This window comes from Gopherus flavomarginatus, chromosome 1 (genome assembly GCF_025201925.1).
Source record: "Gopherus flavomarginatus isolate rGopFla2 chromosome 1, rGopFla2.mat.asm, whole genome shotgun sequence".
NCBI classification, from domain to species: Eukaryota; Metazoa; Chordata; order Testudines; family Testudinidae; genus Gopherus; species Gopherus flavomarginatus.
Window position 1 is genome coordinate 341,028,329 of NC_066617.1, and position 15,638 is coordinate 341,043,966.

At 40.6% G+C, this 15,638-nt stretch overlaps 2 protein-coding genes across 2 annotated transcripts in view; one reads left to right on the forward strand and one right to left on the reverse strand.

Moving 5' to 3' along the window:
- ARHGAP42 (Rho GTPase activating protein 42) overlaps window positions 1–15,638 on the reverse strand; it is a 596,304-nt gene that overhangs the window by 221,834 nt on the left and 358,832 nt on the right. The window lies entirely within an intron of this gene.
- The window catches only part of PGR (progesterone receptor), a 73,757-nt gene that overhangs the window by 19,656 nt on the left and 38,463 nt on the right, over window positions 1–15,638 (forward strand). Inside the window, exon 3 of the mRNA XM_050940936.1 lies at window positions 11,937–12,053. Within this exon, the coding sequence (XP_050796893.1) occupies window positions 11,937–12,053 (117 nt within the window). The remainder of the gene's footprint in view (window positions 1–11,936; window positions 12,054–15,638) is intronic.

A 15,638-nucleotide genomic window follows, 5' to 3' on the forward strand; every position in this document is an offset into this window, starting at 1 on the left:
GCCCACAAAAGTTTATTGCCAAATAAATTTGTTAGTCTCTAAGGTGCCACAAGTACTCCTGTTCTTTTTGCTATTACAAATGAGACAAACTCTGGAATGCTTAATCATTTAACCCAAAGAACAGCTCCTGTTTAGTGCACTTGAAGACTTAAATTTTAATAGATTGTTGTACATTTAACTCACTTTAGTTTGGCTAGTGAAAATGAAGGCTCTTGCAGCAGCATTGGAGAAAGTGTATGGAGCAACATACGAGATTGTAAAGCTATATGGTTGAAAAGGGAAGTAAAGAGAGACAAATTCTATGAGATAAGTTGAAGCAAATCCAGGGAGAGTTTAAAAAACAAAAATTGAAATCTTAACTGTATCCTGAAATGAATGAAAAGCAATAAAATTGGGTGGACTGTGTACATGTGATAAAGCAGGCAATAGTATTCTTTTTATGCCGATGTCTGGAGAGCTGGGGTTTTGGGAGACTATAGAGAAAGGGGTTGTGGTAGTCAAGACAGCAAGTGGAGATGAAAGTGTCAAGACATTGGAAATCTGAGAAGGGAAGGAGAGTGCAGAGTCAAGGATGATGCGAAAGTTGTGGACATTAGAGGCAAACTCGCTGTTGGAGCCAGGAAGGGAAAGAGAGAAGTGATTGCCTGAGAATTTTTCTCTCACTCTGGAGAAACCATTCTTTTTTTTTTTTTTTTTTTTTTTAGACATTTAGCTGAAAAGTTGAGACAGAACTGAAAAGTTTACTGTAGAATTAACCCTTGAAGGCTTCACAGGCAGTGGTAGTAGGGAGCAAAGAATACAAAGAATACAGTCTCTTAGTGGCCTCGCAGAAAAATTGCAGGATTGTTCCTTACAGTACATTTTCTTCTTTTTTATTCAGTCTAGGTTTTGATATCTAAAAATACTGGGCTTCCATCATTTCCCTTAGTAAATGTTTCTACTGCCAAATACATTCCCATGTTGGAATTTCCTGATATTCAGTCTGTATCTTCCTACTGTAATACAAATAATTAATAATTACAGAGGATGCACACTGTGACGGGTTGGATCACAGACCCCCCCCCCCCCGGGAGCTGCCAACTGATGTGCCAAGACTGCTTCTATCCCTGTTTTCCCTGCCAGCTCAGGACTTCAGCACCCTTTCTTGCTGAGCCAGACACTCTTGTCTTCTTCAGCAAAGACCCAGAGTCTGAATTACCTGCCCCAAAGCTGCAGGTTTACCTGAAAACAGCTCACAGAAGTGTGGTTGTCTTTTAAAGCTTATGCAGGGTAAACTCAAATAGTTCACCCGCTATAACACTGATAGAGAGATATGCACAGTCGTTTGCTCCCCCAGGTATTAATACATACTCTGAGTTAATTAATAAGTAAAAAGTGATTTTATTAAATACAGAAAGTAGGATTTAAGTGGTTCCAAGTAGTAACAGACAGAATAAAGTAAGTAAACTAAGCAAAATAAAATAAAATGTGCAAATCTATGTCTAGTCAAACTAAATACAGATAGGATCCTCACCAGTTCCAGAATGCTCCCTTTTACAGGCTAATCTCCTTTTAGCCTGAGTCCAGGAGTCACTCACACCCCCTGTAGTTACTGTCCTTTGTTCCAGTTTCCTTTAAGTATCCTGGGGGGTGGGGCGTGGGGAGGCTCCTTCTTTAGCCAGCTGAAGACAAAATGGAGGGGTCTCACAGGGATTTAAATAGACTCTCTCTTGTGGGTGGAGACCCCCTCCTCACCCTGTGTAGAATCCAGTCACAAAATGGAGATTTGGAATCACATGGGCAAGTCACATGCCCATGCATGACTCAGGACTTGCAGGCAGCAGTCATTACCCACATGCTACCTTGAATGTCCTCAGGTAGACTTCTTATGTGGACTGGAGTCTTCCAAGCTCTTTTGTCTGTTAAATGCTTCTTGATTGAGCACATTCCTTTCCCAAGAAGTGACCAAATGTTCTAACTAAGAACTAACTACTTAGAAATCATGCAATTATGCAGCCAATGTTCATAACTTTAAACACGCAAATGGTGCCTGTATACAACTAGGATGAATATAACCAGTAGATCATAACCTTTACATAGATATGTTACATGGCATATGTAGCAAAACTCTATTCCACTTATATCATACCTGCATTTATAAGCACCCTCACCCCATAAAGCCTTATGAGGTACACTGTCACACACACAGTCAAACAAAAAAAACCATAGGGAAGTCCAGCATTTGAGATGCTGCAAATAAAATCTGTTTAGGTAAATATTTTAGTATGCTAACTAATCGCCTGTACAAACTTTCCATAAGGTTTATCCCCTAATTTTGAATTGACCAAATATAGGGTTGCCAACCCTCCTGGATTATCCTGGAGTCTCCAGGAATTAAAAATTAATCTTTCATTAAAGATTATGTCATGTGATTAAACCTCCAGAAATACATCCAACCAAAACTGGCAACCCTAACCAAATATCTTGCATATCTTTCCTTTCCCACTCACACATTCTGTCCTTCAGTGAGATGCTGGAATTTAAATATAAAGGTCAAACAACTAACAACATTTCTCAGTGTCTCGTTTCAGTTAACTGTAGAAGCACAAATATTAGTGTGAGATGATGATTAGGCATTTGTATCTCAAATTAATCTGTGTGACTGAAATCCATTTATGTTCTTCAAATAGACATCAAGTTAGACAAAAGAGATCATAACCATATTACTTAACATTTTAAAAGGTAATATCCAGGTTGCAAATAATCAAATTGCCTGGTTGCAATCATCTGTGTCAATTATATAACTCACTTATTTTAGACCCAATTATATCAAATGCTCAGTGATTTTTTTGGTACACTGATTACAGAAATTTATTGAAATTACCTGTAAAAATCCAGACTCTGGAGATTATAGAAGTTATTAAACATGTTAAATCAGAGTCTGAAATGTTTTCCAGAGTGGATGCAATAGAATCTGAAATTAATGGGTCAGACTTAAGCGAACTGGATGTTATGGAGTGGAAAAATCAGATGGTGGGTAGTAGGAGGCTTCTCTGAAGTTTCCTGTGTTGATGCATCCATATAGAGTTGATATTAAGTTAGGAAGGACGAGTGCTATTGAGTCTCAGAAAGCGACTGCTGCGTGTTCTACAGTCCTGAAGATTAGGAAAGAAAAGTTTTAAGTCTAATAGAAAAATGTTATGAATAATAAGAACCAATGGGTAGGCAGCTCTAAATGATATGATAAAAATAACAGTCAGTCTACATTAGCACTAGAACCAAAGGAAATTTCCCTAAAATAATCAGAGTAGACAAGACCAAAGTGACTGTCCAATGGGTAAAATAGTACTATGTGTAATATGAATACTCTTAGTCCAGCACCTTGCTTTTGCTCAGTTAATCCTTATTCAATTATTCCTTGTCTTCTAACTGGCAACAATAGGTCATTTATTTATTTTATTTATTTTCATTTATAATAAAATAAAGAAATGCCTATCCTGTGGTCTGGATACTTTTACCATACATGGATACAACATTTTCTCAAATCAGAAACCTCACCGCATTAGCCTCTTGTAAGTGAAGCATAGTCCCAAAGCCCATTGATATTAACACTGAAATCCCAGTGGATCTTTTTTGCCATAGGCATGTCTTTGTTTCTCTATTTTACTATTGAAATTTTGGAGGCATAAGGGAAATATCTAGTCAATTATATTGATAAAGCTGATAATAAATGATTTACTTTTCACAACTAATACCCAATGGTAGTTAATGGATTTTAAATTCTAAATCTACTTAAGCTTGTGAAAATGAAAGACATTCTATAACGTAGCTCAGCCAAGTGGTTAACTCTTATAGATGGCATTGCAGTGCAAACCCAACCTCAGTGTCTCCTAGTGACCTCACATACAGATGGAATAGGAAGGATGGCCAAATCAAACCCTGTGTAAATAACTTCAAGTGAGACATCTCAGGGCAGATAAGCAGTCTTCAATAAAATATGTGAAAGTATGTGTTTCTGTAGCAGTTTTCTTGGTACATTTCCATTTTAAAAATTGGTTCAACATTACCATCTTGAGTTTTAGCATGATACATACAGTAGACCTGCTTCTCCACTCCGTTATACCAGTTTTATGCCCGTGCAACTTGGTTTTACACTGTCATACAATAGCATTGGAACAGTTTTGACATTGGGGGTGCCGAAAGCCATTGAGCAAAACTCTAAATGCTGTATATGATGGAAACCACTTGAAGTCAGGGGGTGCTGCACACGCCCCCCCAGCACCTCTAGTTCCAGCATCCCTGCTGTCATAAAATTGGTATAAAATGAGAAGAGAATCAGGTCTATTGTATGAACAATGGAGGAGGATTAAGTTTAGGGTGACCAGATAGTAAATGTGAAAAATCAGGACAGGGGTTGGGGGAGGTAATAGGAGCCTATATAAGAAAAAGACCCAAAAATCAGGACTGTCCCTATAAAATCGAGACATCTGGTTACCCTAATTAAGTTACATTGAACTAAAGCCACTTTACTCCTGAATGAAACCATCCACGCAGGGATGTGGGTGGAGTTTAATGCACTTTAACTGATGTGCATTGACTTCACATCTTTAGTTGATTTGCCTTAACTTTCTTGAGTGTCACCTAAATCTGAGGCTTCAACCTTTTGAATACATAGTCTCTAATTGGAAATTTGGGGGTTAACTAAAGGGATCTTTCCCTATGCTTTTAATAACTAAAAACCGCAGAACTGATGTTGTCCAAAAATAATTACTTTTGGGTTGAGACTAAGCATGGATAATTAGACTGGAAGAGGAATTTAAGAAAGTATAGGTCATCTTCTACTGGCTTTGGTCAGATTACACAGAGTAAGCTAGGTCAGGCGAGAAATTGGATAAGAAACCTCCAAGATAGATACAGCAGAAAATTGTTGGTAATTTGGTAAGTTGAACTCTTCTCTTTTGGTAACAACTGTGTCAGTGCTCCAGCTGGCACTACAATCTTATATATGAGACATGAAAGTGAGGTTTTACTATATATGGATATAACTTTTTTTAAAAGTTGTATATGCTGGTATCATGAATACATTTTAAACTATATTCTGAGTATGTGTACCTAAACATCTACTTACAGCACTCTTGAACATATAATAAGATAATCTTACAATTATTTAGAATTCTTCTCCTTGAAGTTTAACTACTCTTCTCCATAAGTTTCACAATACAGCATCAGCTTCAGCATTTTCTTGTTTATCTAAAAGATACAATTAGATGTCTTAAGGAATATCCTTACTTCCATGTTGGAGATTTATCACTGATTTTCTTGTCTTGGTTTGTTCATATTCAGAAGTAGTTGTTTGTGGTGTTCAAGGGACAGAGGAGCAATTGTTATTGGTCAATATCAAGGCATTTGAATAGCTAAGGAGCAACACGGCCACAGTCAAAAATGAGTCTGGAACTATTTTCTTGGTTGAAAGCAAGGGTGGCTCTAGGCACCAGCAAAGCAAGCAGCTGCTTGGGGCAGCCCATTTGCAGGAGCGGCAACTGGCGGGGATCCCGCCTGGGAGCTGAGAACCAACAGGGGGCCCTGGGAGCTGTAGTTCCTTGGTTAGCTCCCTGTCTATAGAGCCAGCCCTGGAGCAGGGGAAGAACTACATTTCCCAGCATTCCCTTGGCTGCTATCAAGAGGAAAGGGAGGGGAAGGGAGTATGGTAGGTGAAACCTCATGCTGCAGCTTGCTGTGAATGGAGAGCTCACTGCTAGAGCGGGGTGGTACTGTGAATGGGGAACAAGTGTGCTCAAGGAGTAGAAGACTTTGGCCCAGATATCCCCTTCAGAAGACATTCCCAGACTGGATTAGGGATACTGGTGTGACCTCACCTTGCAGCCCTCAAAGAAGGAATTGAGTGGACTAAATGGACACTGCCTCTCTCTATCTGAAGCCTAGCAAGGGAGGTACGTGGATCCCACTAGAATTTAAAATGAAAAGTAAGAGAGGGGAGGCTCTGGACCTGGGCAGCTTTAGATACAGTACCAGGCACTTAGGAGGATTTCCACTTCTGAGCCATGGAAGCAGAAATTGACTTTTCCTTTCCAGATTTAGGCAGTATTCAGAAAGGTAATCTAGCACCTGCCTTCCAGATTTGAACACCTAAAAATTCAGGAGTGGTCAAGCTCAATTTGGGCAGCTGTTACTTCATTTCTCCCAAATCAAATATACTGATCCACTGTAATTTGCTGTAGAAAAAGTAGGATAAAATTGAGCACGAAATGCTTCCCAGTAGTTTTTTGGACTGGAATTGTTATTTTCAACAGCCATTGCTTTTTTTTTAGTTTTATTTGTTTAAAAGGAAGACAGTGATATTGCATTGCCAAATTCCCCATAGAAAGAAAGAGTGGAACAAAAGAATAATAAAGGCACCTCAACTTTTCCTCATTTACGTAGAACAGTCTTATAATATGCATCCAGATATCCTCCAATCACACAAGCTGAAAATTGTTCCACTTTACTGCAGTTCTGTATCCATATGGGAACTAATCCTGTCTGTGTTCTGTGCACATCCAAAATTCCTGATGAATGACCCACCCTGGGAGCAAACTACCAGTGACCCAAGGCTGGGGCAGAAGGACGGTGCAGGTGTGTGGGGGGAAGAGCCCAGGGCTGGGGTGGCAGGGGGTGCGGGTGGAGGGAGGGCACTGGTGGGGGGGAAGTGGGGAGCCCAGAGCTGGGGCAGCATGGTGTGTGTCTGTGGTGGAGGGAAGCCCAGGGCTGGGGTGGCAGGGGATGCGGGTGGTGGGGGAGAGCCCAGGGCTGGGACGGCGGGGGTGTTTGTGGGGGAGCCTAGGGCTGGGGCAGCAGGGGGTGCAGGTTTGGGGGGGAGAGCCCAGAGCTGGGGCAGCAGGGAGGTGTGGGCGGGGGGAGGCTCAGGGCTGGGGCGGCAGGGGGTGCAGGTGGGGGGGGAGAGCTGAGGGCTGGGGCAGCAGGGGTGTGCAAGGGGGAGCCTAGGGCTGGGGTGGGGGCAGCCAAATTTTTTTTTGCTTGGGGCGGCAAAAAACCTAGAGCCGGCCCTGGTTGAAAGGACGGTTGATGTTTATGTAGGTCATGGTAGGCACATAAAAAAATAAAAGGATCCATAAGAGATACTTCCAGAGGGAAAACATCACTCACTTTTATCTGTGTTCCTACAGATGACTTACTTATACTTGAGTTTCCTGAAAGTATCAATATTTGAGACAGCAAGCAGACTCTGACATATTGCTGTATATAGTATAGTCCAATAAAATCATTCCAGCCAATAAAATCATTTCAAAACCAGATACATACTGAGTATGCCCTATTTCTTCTCTTAAAGCCTCTGTAGCATGGAGAAATGCTGAGAGGGCTTTCAAAGCTAACTAAGGCAAAGAAGGGGAGAGATCAGCTAAATATTGCGCAGACTCTGAAAGAGAGGGATATGGTTAAAAGGAAGCATTCTGCTTCTTGGTCTGTGGCCAGAAATACGAAGGGTTGTTTTGTTGCTTTTTAATGTTTCACTGGGGAGAAAAAAAAGGAATCATGGTGCCGATGTCCTGGAAGAAGGCAACAGTAACAACTGAGGAAGAGCCCTCTGTAAGCTTGTGTCTCTCACTAACAGAAGTTGGTCCAATAAAAGATATTACTTCACCTACCTTATCTCTCTAATATCCTGAGACCAACATGGCTACAACAATGCTAAAAAGTGAATGTAAACATTAAAAGCAAAAACTAAAAACATGCTATTTTGGATGGTTTGGCAGTAATTCTTAGCATCTTGCCAGAAGAAAATGGCATTTTTCTCATGAAATAGATACTCATAGCTGTACCTATTACCTGTACTCAGAGGACATTTTCAGATTGTCCTTACTGTACATTTGTAGAACAACTCTTGCTGAACACATACTTATTTTACCAGAAGTGGGCAAAGAAAGGGGTACGAAAAACAGCAGCTGAGTTACATAACCACCATCTCAAACTTGTTTATTACCATTGGCAGTAAATAGCTCAATCAAACAACTGCTCTGAAAATAAATATAAGCATGAAAAGACGCGATGATTGAAACAACATTCACAGGTCCACACCAGAAAGGAGGAACACAAATTTCACAAGTTTGGATGCTTCCCTGTACTTGAGCCAGACCTTTTTTGCTCTGCGTAATTGAGCTGACAATGTCCAACTAACATGTTTTTCTATTAATATTTTGATACTTCCACTTACTTGAAGTCCTGGTTAGAATTAGGAGGTACCGAAACATGGAGGTGGGGAAAATTTAAAAAGTTTTAAACACCAAAAAATAAATTTGAGGTTAATTTGGATGGATGAGTGAAGGTTGGGATTGATTGTTTTATCCATTCAGGTTGTCCCATCCATAATTAAAATGATTGGCAATACAGCTGCAATCCAATAATCATAGGATAGAATAATAATGTTTTAGAGCATAATTTTGACTTTGACTTGAATAAGAGAAGAACTAGGCCATCATTATTATTTGTTGTATTTGACTACAAAATTATGTATTGGCAATAGAATGCTAATAAGATGACAGCATTGCTGGAGTGTAATTCACCTTAAAATAACATCCAGACAATAAGATTCAATTTTAGCACACAGAAAATAAAGCCTCACATTCAAGTAATTACACAACTCTTTCAATTTGACTAAAATTCTTTACAGTCAAATTTTAAAATTTTGTTTTTGCTAAGGAAAATCTACTTCTTACTCTTCATGCTTCTGTGGGGCTGCTGCAGTCTCCTAGCCTCTTCCTGGTGATGCAAGAAGTTTGTGCATTATATAATCAGCTTCTAGCAGTTTCTTAAAATGAGGTAGCACCTTGTATCATTAAAATGGGTTAATTAAGAAGTTTTCTATTATGAATTTTGTGGTATAGACAAGTGGCAGCTCTATTATAAGAACAGCATTCAATTCACCAAAAAGAGGTTATGGAAAATAAGCAAACAAATCAGTATTGGAATCAAATCAGAATAATACATGGGATTGCAAAAATCTGTAAAAGTTTTCCTCAATGAATGTATATTATGGTTAGGGCCTATGTGTTCTGCAGCCACATAATTTGCAACAAAATTCACCTCTTGAAACAGAATTGTGTGCCAGAGTCTGGTGTTTCATTTAAAAAAAAGAGTTTCTAGCCCATATGGTTGAGCTCAGTGGGACTACACATATATAAAAAGTTCATTGATCATTAGATTCTAACTCCAGAAGATCCCACTGTAATCATCTAGTTTAACTTCCTGTATAGCACAGATCATGGAACTTCCTCAAAATAATTCCTAGAGCATTTCTTTTAGAATAACATCCAGTCTTGATTTAATAATTGTCAGTGATGGAGAATTCCTCACAACCCTTGGTCATTCATTTCAAATGATTAATTGCTCTCACCATTAAAAATACACACCTTATTTCTAGTCTGAATTTGTCTAGCTTCAACTTCCAGCCATTGAATCATGTTATATCTTTCTCTGCTAGATTTTAAGAGACCAATATTAAATATTAGTTCCCCATGTAGGTACTTATAGACTGTAATCAGGTCACCCAATAATCAGCGCTTAGTTGAGCTAAATAGATTGAGCTTATTGAGTCTATCACTATAAGGCATATTTTCTAATCCTTTAATCATTCTTGTGATTCTTCTGTGAACCCTCTCCAATTTATCAACATCCTTCTTAAACTGTGGGCAACAGAACTGGACACAATATCCCAGCAATGGTTGATCCCATTTTGGACCATACCACTGCTTTCCCTGATTAAAAAAAAGTTCAATGAACTTATTTATATGGCAAAAGCTGTATTTTCTTGGCATGACTAACAGTCAAAAGTAGAAGAGTAAAGATTGTACAGTGGTTCAGGTACCAGCCTGAGACTCATGAGACCTGGGTTCAATGCCTCCTATGATAGATACTTCTGATGTGAATTTGGCTAAGTCATTTAGTCTCTCTGGCCCAGATTTCTAACAGTATTTAGGAGTTGCAGTCAGGGGTGAATGTAACTGAGGGCACTTACCGGTATGGTGTGGGGGTGGCTCTGGCCCCCAGAAGGGGCGGAGCCTTGGGTGGAAGGGGTCAACATCTCCCAGCCAGCCCTTGGCCCGTGCCGCCCGGGGCTCCTGTGTTGATGTAAAGGGCCTGGAGCACCGAATGCCACTGCTGTGGTAGTAGCAGCAGTGTCCGGAGCCCTGGCCCCTTTTAAATTGCTGGCCCCAGGGCAGCTACTCCCTTTGCCCCCACTCTGCCCGTCAGTGGCCGGGGGTGGGGCAAAAGAGGCAGAGACGTTAAAGCTCTGCAGAGTCCTTTGCCTCAGCAGCGCTTTAATGTTGCTGCGCCCCCCCACGTAACCGCCCGTTAGCGGCCCTGCCAGTACGGACCCTACTGGCAGGGCCCCCGACAGGGGAGGCAAAAGGGGCAGGGACATTAAAGTGCTAAAGCATGGGCTGGGTATGGGCCAGTGTGGGTTCTTACCGGTGTGGAATACCGGCCTGTACCGGCTCACTTTCACCCCTAATTGCAGTACTCAATATTGCAATGTCTACCTGATTTATTAATCTAAATCTAATTTTTGAAAGGTATTTAGGCATTTAGGAGCCAAAATCTCATTGGCAGTTGAAGAGATTTAAGCTTCTAAGTTCCAAAATCCTTTTTGAAAATGAGATTGGGCACCTAAATCCATCAGGCATTGCAACAATGAGCACAGCAATGCCTAAATACTTTTTAAAATCTGGGGATCTGGGCCTAGTTTGCCGTCTGTAAAACTGAGGTAATATTACTTTCCTACTTTACAGTGGTGGCGTTAGCATAAAAATAAATTAAAGATTATGAGATGCTCAGATACTGTGGCAATGGTGACCATACAAGTATGTTAGGTAGATAAATAAAAGTACATATACATTTCTTTTGTGTGTATTCCCTTTAGATGTCACCGTTACATGTTTTTCTAAAAAAAAAAAATTATTTGTACTATTTCATAACTTTTGTAGAAGACATGTGTATTGTTTTGCTTTGTCAGTATTATGCCTTAAGCCTGCCAATATATAATGGGTTTGGTCAGTGTTTAGTTTATTGTGAAAGAGATGCTGGGACTCAAACAATTTTATTTACTTTCAGGTCCTGGCACAAATTAAGTACTGGGTTTGGTGTTCCTATCTGCTGTGAAATGTGGAGGGTAACAAATAGAATTGAAAAAGGAATAGACATTTTCCAGAGCAATGAAAGGGGTTGCAGGGCAAATATAGCATTCTAACAGGGCCCATTCCTGGGATGCTGAGGGCTTCAGCTTCTGTGGCCTGAAGCAGAAGTTGAGGATATTCATCCCCTTGCAGGAGGTGTCCGACCTTTCAAAGGAAAGCACCCTCAGTTACCTTAGGAAATGGAGAAACAATGTTTTACAAGAAGTGAAATAAGATCTGAGAAAAGATCCAGAAAAGGAGAAATCTCCAATTTGGTCCTATTGCCTGATTTATGTACGAAATGTCAATTGTACAGTAACATGAACAATATATATTGTCCATGCCCTATTTTGGAACTATAGAAGGCTGGTGAACATTAAGAAGCCAAAACAATTACACCTCAACCCCGATATAACACTGTCCTCAGGAGCCAAAATATCTTACCGCGTGAAACCACGTTATACTGAACTTGCTTTGATCTGCCGGAGTGCGCAGCCTCGCCCCCCTGGAGCGCTGCTTTACTGCATTATACCCGAAATAGTGTTATATCAGGACGCGTTATGTCGGGATAGAGGTGTACTATAATAAAACTGTCAGCTGGTAAGAACTGAAAGATAACATTAACAAAATCTCTAGTGATTCTTGTAATGAGACCGTCAGCTGTTGATTTGAAGTTTTTTTAATTTTTGGCTCACCATACACTGGTTCAGAGATAGTCTTGACACAATCAGAAACAGTGTGTTAATTCTGAGTTTTTCTTGTTTACAGGACAGCATAACTATTTATGTGCTGGAAGGAATGACTGCATAGTTGATAAAATTCGTAGGAAGAACTGTCCGGCATGTCGCTTGAGGAAGTGCTGTCAAGCTGGCATGGTCCTTGGAGGTAAGATTCTTATAAAGCCTGGATTCAGAAAAATGACCAAATCAAGAACTTGACTGCAATCCATTTAGTGTAAAAATTACTACTTTGGAACTTCAGTGACTTAAATAAAGGACATTAAGTTAAAATATATTTCTAGAGGGATAATTTGTCTTGGAATTTTAAATAGTTTTAAACTCATTTTAAATTCTTCTGAATAAGAACACCTTTAAATGAACTCTTTCTGGAGTAAAGTGTGGAACTATTAACTAAGGTTTGTAACCTGTCCTTTAAATTGACTTTGGTACCCAGTGACTGGAAGTTAGCTGATGTAACGCCAATATTTAAAAAGGGCTCTAGAGGTGATCCCAGCAATTACAGAACAGTAAGTCTAATGTCGGTACCGGGCAAATTAGTCGAAACAATAGTTAAGAATAAAATTGTCAGACACACAGAAAAATATAAACTGTTGAGAAATAGTCAACATGGTTTCTGTAAAGGGAAATCCTGTCTTACTAATCTATTAGAGTTCTTTTAAGGGGTTAACAAACATGTGGACCAACGCAGATTGTGAAGAACTTCAAAAAGATCTCACAAAACTAAGTGATTGGGCAACAATATGGCAAATGAAATTTAATGTGGATAAATGTAAAGTAATGCACATTGGAAAAATAACTCCAACAATACATACAATATAATGGGGGTGAATTTAGCTACAACAAGTCAGGAAAAAGATCTTGGAGTCATCATGGATAGTTCTCTGAAGATGTCCACACAGTGTGCAGAGGCGGTCAAAAAAGCAAACAGGATGTTAGGAATAATTAAAAAGGGGATAGAGAATAAGACTGAGAATATATTATTGCCCTTATATAAATCCATGGTACGCCCACATCTTGAATACTGTGTACAGATGTGGTCTCCTCACCTCAAAAAAGATATTATACAGGGGCTGCTCTAGCCATTTCGCCACCTCAAGCAAGGTGGCATGCCGCGGGGGGCACTCTATTGGTCGCTGGTCCCGCGGCTCTGGTGGACCTCCTGCAGGCGTGCCTGTGGATGCTCCACCGAAGCTGTGGGACCAGCGGACCCTCCACAGGCACGCGTGTGGGAGATCCACCAGAGCTGCCTGCCGCCGTCCCAGAGACTGGCAGAGCGCCCCCCGCGGCATGCTGCTCCAAGCATGCACTTAGTGTGCTGGGGCTTGGAGCTGCCTCTGATATTATAGCACTAGAAAAGGTTCAGAACAGGGCAACTAAAATGATTAGGGGTTTGGAGAGGGTCCTCTATGAGGAAAGATTAAAGAGGCTAGGAATCTTCAGCTTGGAAAAGAGGAGACTAAGGGGGGATATGATAGAGGTTTATAAAATCATGAGTGATATTGAGAAAGTGGATAAGGAAAAGTTATTTACTTATTCCCATAATACAAGAACTAGGGCTCACCAAATGAAATTAATAAGCGGCAGGTTTAAAACAAATAAAAGGAAGTTCTTCTTCATGCAGCGCACAGTCAACTTGTGGAACTCCTTACCTAAGAAGGTTGTGAAGGCTAGGACTATAACAGGGTTTAAAAGAGAACTGGATAAATTCAGGGTGGTTAAGTCCATAAAGGGCTAATAGCCAGGATGGGTAAAGAATGGTGTCCCTAGCCTCTGTTTGTCAGAGGATGGAGATGGATGGCAGGAGAGAGATCACTTGATCATTGCCTGTTAAGTTCACTCCCTGGGGGGCACCTGGCATTGGCCACTGTCGGTAGAAAGATACTTGGCTAGATGGACCTTTGGTCTGACCCAGTACGGCCGTTCTTATGTTCTTATGTTCTTTTGTTAAAGTGTGCCCTGTATTGCATATGTATACACTAGGTTGCTCACTAACATGAACTGGTCTTGCTGGCTTTGATTTTTTCGTATTTTATTTTTTTTGAGTTTGAAAACTTCTTTTAGGAAAGAAGTGGGAGTTGAAAATATAGTAGTTCATGCTTAGTGTCTCTATCTCTTCTCTTGTGCGCTTCCCACCATTGGTCTGGGTGGATGGCAGCAGCATTCTGACCTTCCACTTTAGTGAGTAGGGAGAGGGCTTGTTAGCTTTGTCACTACATGGGCTGGATACTGAGAGCTGAGAACTCCAGTATGCTCTGGTATACACAGTGATAGAATGGAGAGGTTGGTATAGACAGCATTCTGTTTTCTCTGTGTAACCGTACGCAAAGCCAGTGGAAAGCTGAATACTGCTTCAGCAGACTCACAGCCTGGGAGCCACTGCCCTATAAGGAGACAGTCCAGTTACAGGGTAAGTTCTGGAGTGCTTACATGCAGAAAGGACATATATATATCCCTGTATTTTTCAAACTGATAATGTAGCATTTTAGGCAATAACTCCCATTAACCGTGCACAGCTTTTGAAAATCTGTGGCTAAGATGATAAGAAAATAGCTATGTGAGGATGGCAGAATGAAGAACAATGGATAAACCTGAATAATAGAATAGAATTAAAACAATAATTTTAAAAATACAAAGAAAGAATAGACAGAATAGACTGGATTCATAGATTCTAGGACTGGAAGGGACCTCGAGAGGTCATCGAGTCCAGTTCCCTGCCCTCATGGCAGGGCCAAATACTGTCTAGACCATCCCTGATAGACATTTATCTAACCTACTCTTAAATATCTCCAGCGATGGAGATTCCACAACCTCCCTAGGCAATTTATTCCAGTATTTAACCACCCTGACAGTTAGGAACTTTTTCCTAATGTCCAACCTAAACCTCCCTTGCTGCAGTTTAAATCCATTGCTTCTTGTTCTATCCTTAGAGGCTAAGATGAACACTTTTTCTCCCTCCTCCTGATGACACCCTTTTAGATACCTGAAAACTGCTATCATGTCCCCTCTCAGTCATCTCTTTTCCAAACTAAACAAACCCAATTCTTTCAGCCTTCCTTCGTAGGTCATGTTCTTAAGACCTTTAATCATTCTTGTTGCTCTTCCCTGGATCCTCTCCAATTTCTTCACATCTTTCTTGAAATGCAGTGCCCAGAACTGGACACAATACTCCAGTTGAGGCCTAACCGGCGCAGAGTAGAGCGGAAGGATGACTTCTCGTGTCTTGTTCACAACACACCTGTTAATGCATCCCAGAATCACGTTTGCTTTTTTTGCAACAGCATCACATTGTTGACGCATGTTTAGCTTGTGGTCCACTATAACCCCTAGATTCCTTTCTACCATACTCCTTCCTAGACAGTCTCTTCCCATTCTGTATGTGTGAAACTGATTGTTCCTTCCTAAGTGGAGCACTTTGCATTTGTCGTTGTTAAACTTCATCCTGTTTACCTCAGACCATTTCTCCAATTTGTCCAGATCATTTTGATTCATGACCCAGTCCTCCAAAGCAGTTGCAGTCCCTCCCAGTTTGGTATCATCTGCAAACTTAATAAGCGCACTTTCTATATCTAAGTTGTTGATGAAGCTATTGAACAGAGCTGGTCCCAAAACAGACCCCTGCGGAACCTCACTCGTTATACCTTTCCAGCGGGATTGGGAACCATTAATAACTACTCTCTGAGTACGGTTATCCAGTCAGTTATGCACCCACCTTATACTAACCCCATCCAAG